We start from the raw sequence: 11,067 nt of genomic DNA on the forward strand, positions 1-11,067 counted from the left end.
GAAGTAAGTAAAATAAAATCTGAATGAAAGAAAAATACATATGTTTTGAGATTAAAGATTTAACATCATAAAAAGTTACTTTCTAAAAATTATTAGGTATATAATACACTAACAATGGATTATCTAAAAAGGACTAGAGTATATTACATACACACACACACACACACACACACACACACACACACGCATACAATGGAATATTATGCAGCCTTAAAACAGAAAGAAATCCTGCCATTTGCAACAACATGGATGGATCTTGAGGGGCATTATACTAAATGAAATAAGTCAAAGAAAGACAAATACTATAAAATCTCACTCTTATGTGGAACCTCAAAACATCAAGCTCATAGAAACAAAGAGTAGAATGGTGGTTGCCAGGGGCTGGGGGGTTGGGGAAATGGGGAGATGTTGATCAAAGGGTACAGACTTCCAATTATAAGATGAATAAGTCCTGGGAAATCTAAGGTACAGCATGGTGACTATAGTTAACAATCCTGTATTATATACTTGAAGGTTGCTATGAAAGTCAATATTTTTTTAATGTTTATTTTTTATTTATTTATGTATGTATGTATGTATGTATGTATGTATGTATTTTTATAATTTACATCCAAGCTAATTAGCACATGGTGCAACAATGATTTCAGGAGAAGATTCCTTAAGCCCCTTACCCATTTAGCTCATCCCCCATCCCACAACTCCTCCAGCAACCCTCTGTTTGTTCTCTACATTTAAGAGTCTCTTATGTTTTGTCCCCTCCCTGTTTTTACATTATTTTTGCTTCCCTTTCCTTATGTTCACCTGTTTTGTATCTTAAAGTCCTCATATGAGTGAAGTCATATGATATTTGTCTTTCTCTGACTAATTTTGCTTAGCACAATACCCTCTAGTTCCACCCACATAGTTGCAAATGGCAAGATTTAATTCTTTTATATTGCTGAATAATACTCCATTGCATATATATACCACATCTTCTTTATCCATTCATCCGTTGATGGACATTTGGGCTCTTTCCATACTTTGGCTATTGTTGATAGTGCTGCTATAAACATTGGGGAGCATGTGCGGCTTCAAAACAGCATGCCTGTATCCCTTGGATAAATACCTAGTAGTGCAATTGCTGGGTCATAGGGTAGTTCTATTTTTAATTTTTTGAGGAACCTCTATACTGTTTTCCAGAGGGGCCGCACCAGTTTGCATTCCCACCAGCAGTGCAAAAGAGATCCTCTCTCTCCACATCCTCGCCAACATCTGTTGTTGCCTGAGTAGTTAATGTTAGCCATTCTGACAGGTGTGAGGTGATATCTCATTGTGGTTTTGATTAGTATTTCCCTGATGATGAGTGATGTTGAGCATTTTTTCATGTGTCTGTTAACCATCTGGATGTTTTCTTTGGAAAAGTGTCTCTTCTTGTCTTCTGCCTATTTCTTCACTGGATTATTTGTTTTTTGGGTGTTGAGTTTGATAAGTTTTCTATAGATCTTGGATACTAACCCTTTATCTGATATATTGTTTGCAGATACCTTCTCCCATTCCATTGGTTGCCTTTTAGTTTTGTTGATTGTTTTCTTTGCTGTGCAGAAGCTTTTTATTTTGATGAGGTCCCAATAGTTCATTTTTGCTTTTGTTTTGCTTGCCTCCAGAGACATGTTGAGTAAGAAGTTGCTGTGGCCAATGTCAAAGAGATTTTTGCCTGCTTGCTATGAAAGTAAATCTTAAATGTTCTCACTACACTCACGCATACACACAAATGGTCATCATGTGAGGGGATGGAGATATTAACTAACCTTATTGCAACAATCACTTCACAGTATATATGCGGATCAAATCACCACGTTGTGCACCTTAAGCTTAAATATTAATTATATCTTAGTAAAGCCAGAGAAAAAAAAGAAAGTGAGAGAGAACATGCAAATGTGGCCAAGTGTTGACAGTGGGTGAATCTCCACGAAGGCTATATGTGAGTTATTACAATATTTTTATAACTTTTATGTAAGTTTAAAACATTTTTTGAAAATAAAAAGTTTGATTAATTTTCTTAATAAAAAATAGCAAAGAAGACTTGTCATATCAGATATCAAAACATATAAAATCAATTAAGTCTACTAGGTATTTGTGTTAAAATAGACAAAGATGACAAGTTGAACAGAAGAGGGAACCCAGATAGAATTTCAGATGGATTAAAAATTTTCAAATGAATAGCAAAACAATATGTGTGTATATAAATATGGTAACTTATAAAAATTTGGGTGGATATATGGTAAACTGTTCATATGAGTTAATGGGACAGTGTATGGCAGGAAAGAAATGAGGAGGAGAGAGAAACCAATCAAAAAAGAAAGGAAAAAAGTACCACCTAAACAAAAAACAGGATGTAAGATTTTATCAGAGGTGTGATGTAAAATTATATAAATGTGTGTTCATTTATTTTTTTATTTTTATTTTTTAAAGTTTTTATCTATTTAAGTAATCTCTACACCCAGTGTGGGGCTCGAACTCATGACCCCGAGATCAAGAGTCACATGTTCTTCTGACTGAGTCAGCTAGGTGCTCTTATGTTTTTTTAAAAATAGACATTTAAGGGGCGCCTGGGTGGCGCAGTCGGTTAAGCGTCCGACTTCAGCCAGGTCACGATCTCGCGGTCCGTGAGTTCGAGCCCCGCGTCAGGCTCTGGGCTGATGGCTCAGAGCCTGGAGCCTGTTTCCGATTCTGTGTCTCCCTCTCTCTCTGCCCCTCCCCCGTTCATGCTCTGTCTCTCTCTATCCCAAAAATAAATAAACGTTGAAAAAAAAATTAAAAAAAAAAAGACATTTAAAATGAGAAATTGGGTAAGATTTGCATAAAAATTCTATTACGTATTAGTAATTGCATATGAATTTGTTTTAGCTAATATTTGATCAAAAAGGTAAAATCCATTTTAGTTAGTATATTTAAAAAAAATTTTTTTTAATGTTTATTTATTTTTGAGACAGAGAGAGACAGAGCATGAATGGGGGAGGGTCAGAGAGAGAGGGAGACACAGAATCGGAAGCAGGCTCCAGGCTCTGAGCTGTCAGCACAGAGCCCGACGCGGGGCTCGAACCCACGGACTGTGAGATCATGACCTGAGCCGAAGTCGGACGCTCAACCGACTGAGCCACCCAGTCGCCCCTAGTTAGTATATTTTAAAATAAGTTGTGAGTTATGATTTACATTTGTATATTTACATTTTTTGTTGATACTATTCTCAGTTCACAAAAGTGAACCATTGGCTTTTTTATGCACAAGAACAGTTATAGAGATAGTAATACAAATACAACAATTCAAAATAATCCAATGTAAATTGCAAGCACGCTTTTGGTGCAGATACAGGATGTGAATCCCTAGTGCTAAGTGACTTTGTAAGGACTTTTGCACAAGCAACCCCCAAAAGAAAAGCACCAATCAAAATCACTCTCCAAATTTTATCTGCTTTTTAAAAATGTTTGTTTATTTTTGAGAGACAGACAGAGCACGAGTGGGGGAGGGCAGAGAGAGAGGGAGACAGAGAATCTGAAGGACTCTCCAGGCTCTGAGCTGTCAGCACAGAGCTCCATGCAGGGCTCAAACTTGTGAACCACAAGATCATGACCTGAGCTGAAGTCAGATGCTTAACCGACTGAGCCACCCAGGTGCCCCCAAATTTTATTTGCTTTATTTATTTATTTATTTATTTATTTATTTATTTTTTTATTTTTATTTTTTTTTTTTTAACGTTTATTTATTTTTGGGACAGAGAGAGACATAGCCTGAACGGGGGAGGGGCAGAGAGAGAGGGAGACACAGAATCAGAAACAGGCTCCAGGCTCTGAGCCATCAGCCCAGAGCCCGACGCGGGGCTCGAACTCACGGACCGCGAGATCGTGACCTGGCTGAAGTCAGACGCTTAACCGACTGCGCCACCCAGGCGCCCCAAATTTTATTTGCTTTAAATAACTCTATAATTCAATGAAGAATTTGTCTGAAATTTATATGTCAAGTCCAAAATTTTGCTTCATTGTCCACTTAGTAGTAATTTATGTGGATTATGGGAGGAAGTAGAACAAGGTGAATATACTAACCAGAAGTAATGATCAATGTTATTGTAGATCTAGGATGTTCCTCCAAATGGCAGTCCTTGGCTCTCTCTATAAATTACCACTTATCTACAAACTATAGTTTTGGATGGCAACTGACAAATGTGTTTTGAAGCAGGTCCTTCTGATTCCTTAATCTCTAAAAGTCCTTCAAATAGGACTGATTTGAGAAACCTGATTTTTATGACAGCATCCGAGAAAATGAATATAGCTTCCTAGCATATTTCTAAAAAACCCATGTGTTGTAAATGTCTCTTCACTGCCTTGATTCAGATCTCAGCTTGCACAGAGAGCACGCTACCTGTCTGGAAAGGTAGCTGTGCTGATGTCTTTCTTCCTCTTTCAGTGCTGTGGTCATTGTTGTTTGGTCTATCTCCAAGAATCTGCGTCTTTCTCTGAATGTTTGTAATTGTTCCCATTACACATCTTCCATATTCTTTTCCAGATGATCCTCAGATATGCCATTTTACAAACATTTCTAAGGAAATAATGGTTCCTCTTTCCCGAGGCACATTTATTTTTTGCGCTTAGCCGTGCAGACCTGGATGCTGCTTTTTATTGCTTCAGGGAAGGGCAGAGATACAACCAACCAAATTATAGGCTTTCCTTATCTGTCAGATGGTTCAAGGTCATCCTCTACTCCCAGCCATATTCTCAACCATACTTGCTTAGTGTGACAGAATTCCTATTCCTATTCCTGTCCTTCATGTACCCCTCCAATGCCTCTGGGTAGAATGGAGGAGAAATGTTGTAGCAGCCCTTTCACTGTGTTTCTGAACATGTATTTCTTTGCCATCAGGACTTTCTGCTCATCTCTCTTGGCACCAAGATCCTCTACACTCATTTCACTCATGCAGCTTCATATACTGGTTACCCATGATATAGAGAAAACTGTTGGTTGGGACAGATACCCACTTCAATATAAGAAATCAGGTTGAGAGATTGGAATAAAGAGGATGAGCCCTGGCACGAAGGAGGCTAATAGCTATTGGCACATGATTTGAAGCTTGATGCCAGCAAGTTGGAGGAATTATTCAGAACTGGTACCCTCAACTTTACTTGTTCAGGGGCACTGACCTTAAAAAGCTCAGATCCAGAATCTTGTTTTGTAGACAGTAGATATATCTTAATCTAATCTTAAAGTTCTCAAAGTCCTCTTTACACTGACTTGGGTTACTCTCTCTTTAACCGTCTGTGGCCAACTCTGAGGCTGTCTACAAGTTTCTATACCCATGAACAAATCTGCTACAAGTTATTAGTTTTGGATTTACATAATGTCTTAATTAACACCAATGTGGTATATGGCTGTTTAGTGGTAGTGGTGGTTGGTGGTGGAGAGCCTGGATAATAGCTCATAGGAGAGCTAGATACTGTCATACTCTGTTTTCCTGAAGTATAGAAATCTCTGGATCCAAGTTATATCAGATTCTTGTAGTCTATGTTGCTATCGTCCATCCCTACTCCTGAGCCCCCAGTCATGAACCACCATGTTAAGGGACTCTTCCTTTTTTCCATGCCTGAGTTGACTGGACAAGTGCCAACTCTGATCCTGGGCTTATGGCATGTAATGACACACACTCCTTTTCCATATTCTGTATGTCTCTAGTGGGGAGGGGGTTTTGCCAAGACCCTTAGTTTATTTTCTGATTGCCTCACTCATATTACCCCTGAGGCCTCCTTTGTTCCCGAAGTAGGCTAGGGACATCCTGCTTCCTAGAACCAAATCTACAAGAAAAAAAGGTACGTAACAAAGCCAAATGGGAACAGAATCATGCTTGGAACTCTCTCTGGGCAGAAAACAATAACTGGTATGGACTAGAGATTAGGGGAGGAGAAGGAAAAATGGGGTAAAAGTACGGAAGGAAGCTGGCAGATTCAGTGTTTCTGTGTTGGCATGACCAGTCTCTCTTCATCCTCTTCCTGGATGTAGGGCTTGGTGCCAGGGCCCCCGAGGCTTTCTCCACAAATAAAAGGAGGTGAAGCTGTCTGGTGTCCCTATTTCAGGTTCTTGGGGGCAGCCAAAATGATGTCCTTTGTCTCTCTGCTCCTGATTGGCATCATGTTCCCTGCCATCCAGGGGAAGCAGTTTACAAAATGTGAGCTGTCCCAGGTGCTGAAAGACATGGATGGCTATGGAGGCATTGCTTTGTCTGAATGTAAGTTCCCTGCTGCCTTGCTTCATCCATTCTTCAATTCATATGTGTCTCTCTTTCATCCACCTTTCCCTCTCCACTTTTATTCAATTATATAATAATCCTTTTATCTTATCTGCTTATCTGTTTACTCTTTTCATTACATTTATTCATGTATTTTTCCTTTCTCTCTTTAAAAAAAAAATTTTTTTTTAACATTTATTCATTTTTGAGAGACAGAGAGACACAGACTATGGAAGGGGCAGAGAGAGAGAGGGAGACACAGAATCTGAAGCAGGCTCCAGGCTCTGAGCTGTCAGCACAGAGCTTGATGTGGGGCTCGAGCCCACGAACTGTGAGATCATGACCTGAGCTGAAGTCGGACACTTAACCGACTGAGCCACCCAGACGCCCTTATTTTCCCTTTCTCTTATTGTCTGTCCTTTTTGGAACTCTTTTCATTTCATCAATATATTTTGTGCTTTGCAATATTTGGAGATTGGCTAGAGAGCCTTTCTATGTTTGGTAATACAGGTCCTCATTCATGATATAAATGCATAATTTATAGTCACCTCTGTGATACCTCTTTCTCATCTTTCCCTCAGGGATCTGTACCATATTTCATACTAGTGGTTATGATACACAAACCATAGTCAATAACAATGGCAGCACAGAATATGGACTCTTCCAGATCAACAATAAATTTTGGTGCAGGGACAACCAGATCCTTCAGTCAAGGAACATCTGTGACATCTCCTGTGACAGTGAGTAGCCTCTTTTATCCTGTTCCTCTGTTTTCCTGGAGGCTACCTCTGGGATAATCTTATTTTTGGTGTCAAGCATACTTCTGGCTTCAGTGCCTTGTACTCCACTTCAACTGTGCGGCTTGAATTGACAGAATTTTCATGTTCACTAAATCCCCAGGCAGTTCCCAGAAGTTCACAGGTAGATGATCTGAGCTGTCTGGGATTCTTGAAGTCTAATACCCTGCATTTTCAGAGTAAGTCAGTTGATGAAGTTGACAGTTCCTCCGGAGACATTCAAGAAAAGTGAAGGGAATCCTTATCTTGGATGGGGAACATTATTGTATTGACTTTATCATATAGAAAGGCAACAGGCATAAGCCTCCAGTTCAGAGAAGAACCAGACCTAATAGATCCAGGGAAGAGGGAAACACATTATTTTTCTGGGTAATACTTAGCTCTCTCATTCCTCTCCTTGCAACTCCTGCCAGAGTTCCTGGATGATGACCTTACTGATGACATGATTTGTGCCAAGAAGATCCTGGATAAGGAAGGAATTGACTACTGGTGAATCTCCATTCTATTTTTTACTTTTCCCTTCTCCTCCTTTTCCTCACTCCTTTAGTCCAGCACTACTGTCCTCTCTTTCTATCTCCTGACCATTTAATTTAGAATGTAGTTTTCAAAACAAAAGTCATTGAGAAGATTTAGTTTTCTGATTTTCTAAGCTTCCCTCACACCACTCCTGTTTAACAATATTCCTAATAAGCATAAGAAAGAGAAGGCTGAGACCTATGGCTCCCTTCACCTGGACGTGGACATCTAATTCAGCTTGTTTTAGTCCTAGACCCTGAAGCAAGCCCTTGATACCACTGCATGTCTTTTCCAGTTCTATAATTTTTTGGAGTTTTAAAAGTGAACCCTACCCCATTAGGTGGCTCAGTGTCCCTTGCCATCTGGCTAGGAACGTCCTTCTGTAATTTTCATCCACACTCTTCCACCTTGACCCTTTTGGGAATAAAGCTAGATGGAAGTTTGGGCTAAGATCCAGTCATCCAACTTGTCCTGTCTCTTTTTCCATTATCAGGTTGGCCCATAAACCACTCTGCTCTGAGAAACTGGAACAGTGGCACTGTGAGATGTTGTGAGTGCCTGCGGTCTTTGCTGTTTCTGCCCTCTGTACATTCCTGGAATGCCTCTCCCCTAAGGCTACCTCAGTTTGCTTCTTTCTACCCCCTTGAAGCTGATTTGTCTTTGAGCCCTGAACTCTGTAGTGACACCTTTGGACACTTGAGAATGATTCTCCAGGGATGTGTGACTGGTACACTGGACTTTTGACCCTTGCTTAGTGCCCCCTGATGGCACTTTAACTACAACAATGGGTTCCACCTCTGTCTTGAATAAAGGGACTGATTTTGAATGGCTGGCTGTATTTTCTTCCTGGAGGGAGGAGGAGGAAGTAGTGTGAGTGGGTGGACACTGAAGCTATAAGTCATAGCCACCTTCCATCTCTACTGAAGAGGAAATAGACTGAACTTAGAAAGATGGAGGTTACTTTCTGTTGCAACTCGATTCAAGAAACTCATTGATCACTAGCATATTCAAGGAACTATAGAAGGAGTAAAAAATTGGCAAAAGGGTCCCTTCCCTCAAGGACTAGTAGGAAAGATAAGATAAACAATTAATAAATAATTATAATGCAGAGCGCCTGGGTGGCTCAGTCGGTTAAGCGTCCAACTTCAAGTCAGGTCATGATCTCACGGCTGGTGAGTTCGAGCCCTGCGTCCGGCTCTGTGCTGACAGCTCGGAGCCTGGAGCCTGCTTTGGATTCTGTGTCTCCTTCTCTCTCTTCCCCTCCCCAACTTGTGCTCTGTCTCCTTCAAAAAATAAATAAAAGTAAAAAAAATTAAAAAAAATTATTATAATACAAGGGATAATGTCATAGCATCATGAGAGAGTTTAGAAATGTGCTCTGAACATTCATAAAAAAAGATACTTTACATTGGGGGGGTGCTGTGGAAAAAGAGATCAAGAAAGGATTTATTAAAGGAGTGGCATTTAAGCTGGTTTTGAAGTATGGGTTGGATTTTTGACTGGGAGATGCGGGGTGGGAGAAGGACAGCAAAGATAGGGGTGCCAAGAATATGAAAAGGGTGACCAATGGGTTGAGGAAGATTTGAGTCCTAAAGTCTGTTTCTGCTACTCATTGACGGTGCAAACCTGGGCATGTCATCTCTGTCCTCTGTGCTTCAGCTTCCTCATCTTAAAAGGAGGGTTTTGGTTCAGGTGGTTTTTTTTTGTTTGTTTGTTTGTTTGTTTTTTTAATATCTCTTCCTGCTTTGACAATCCAGCATGCCAAAACTCCAATTTAAAGTACCACATTTATGTACAGATGGCTACCAGAAGCATTAAAAGATGCTCAACATTACTCATCATCAGGAAAATATGAATCAAAACTACAATGAAATATCGCATCACACCTGTAAGAATGGCCAAAATTAATAACACAGGAAACAACAGGTGCTGGTGAGGATGCAGAGAAAGGGCAACCCTTTTGCACCGTTGGTGATAATGCAAACTGGTGCAGCCACTCTGGAAAACAGCATTGAGGTTTCTAAAAAATTTAAAGTAGAACTCTACAACCCAGAAATTGCACTACTAGGTATTTACCAAAGGATACAAAAATACTAATTCAAAGGGTACATGCACCCTGATGTTTATAGTAGCCAAATTATGGAAAGAGCCCAAATGTATATACATGTACCATGGAATATTACTCAGCCATCAAAAAGAATAAAATATTGCCATTTGCAATGACTTGGATGGAGCTAGAGTGTATTATGCTTAGTGAAATAGGTCAGTCAGAGAAAGACAAACACCATATGATTTCATTAATGTGGAATTTAAGAAACAAAAAAGATGAACACGCGGGGGGGGGGGGGGGTGGGAAAGGGAGAGGCAAACCAGGAAACAGACTCTTAAATATAGTGAACAAACTGAGGGTTGCTGGAGGGGATGTGGGTGGGGGGATGGGTTAAACGGGTGATGGGTATTTAGGAGGGTACTTGTTCTGATGAGCACTGGTGTTCTATGTAAACGATGAATCATTAAACTCTATACCTGGAATTAATATTACACTGTATGTTAGCTAACTGGAATTTTTTTTAATATATGAAATTTATTGTCAAATTGGCTTCCATACAACACCCAGTGCTCATCCCAAAAGATGCCCTTTTCAATACCCATCACCCACCCTCCTCTCCCTCCCACCACCCCATCAACCCTCAGTTTGTTCTCAGTTTTTAAGAGTCTCTTATGCTTTCGTTCTCTCCCACTCTAACCTCTTTTGTTTTTTTTTCTTCCCCTCCCCCATAGGTTTCTGTTAAGTTTCTCAGGATCCACATAAGAGTCAAAACATATGGTATCTGTCTTTCTCTGTATGGCTTATTTCACTTAGCATCACACTCTCCAGTTCCATCCGTTGCTACAAAGGGCCATATTTCATTCTTTCTCATTGCCACATAGTACTCCATTGTGTATATAAACCACAATTTCTTTATCCATTCATCAGTTGATGGACATTTAGGCTCTTTCCATAATTTGGCTATTGTTGAGAGTGCTGCTATAAACATTGGGGTACAAGTGCCCCTATGCATCAGTACTCCTGTATCCCTTGGGTAAATTCCTAGCAGTGCTACTGCTGGGTCATAGGGTAGGTCTATTTTTAATTTTCTGAGGAACCTCCACACTGTTTTCCAGAGCGGCTGCATCAGTTTGCATCCCCACCAACAGTGCAAGAGGGTTCCCGTTTCTCCACATCCTCTCCAGCATCTATACTCTCCTGATTTGTTCATTTTGGCTACTCTGACTGGCGTGAGGTGATATCTGAGTGTGGTTTTGATTTGTATTTCCCTGATGAGGAGCGACGTTGAGCATCTTTTCATGTGCCTGTTGGCCATCCGGATGTCTTCTTTAGAGAAGTGTCTATTCATGTTTTCTGCCCATTTCTTCACTGGATTATTTGTTTTTCGGGTGCGGAGTTTGGTGAGCTCTTTATAGATTTTGGATACTAGCCCTTTGTCCGATATGTCATTTGCA

The 11,067-nt window shown here is 40.1% G+C and overlaps 1 protein-coding gene across 1 annotated transcript; it reads left to right on the plus strand.

The window, feature by feature from the left end:
• The first annotated feature begins 3,938 nt into the window (after positions 1-3,938).
• LALBA (lactalbumin alpha) lies at positions 3,939-8,671 on the plus strand. The gene is made up of 4 exons (XM_025930597.2): positions 3,939-6,250; positions 6,832-6,990; positions 7,461-7,536; positions 8,057-8,671. Exons 1-4 carry the CDS (start codon positions 6,118-6,120, stop codon positions 8,115-8,117), a joined length of 429 nt encoding a protein of 142 aa, XP_025786382.1. The 5' UTR covers positions 3,939-6,117; the 3' UTR covers positions 8,118-8,671.
• The last annotated feature ends 2,396 nt before the right edge of the window (positions 8,672-11,067 follow it).

This window comes from Puma concolor, chromosome B4 (genome assembly GCF_028749965.1).
Source record: "Puma concolor isolate L17-30 chromosome B4, mPumCon1.1.hap2, whole genome shotgun sequence".
Lineage (NCBI taxonomy): Eukaryota > Metazoa > Chordata > Mammalia > Carnivora > Felidae > Puma > Puma concolor.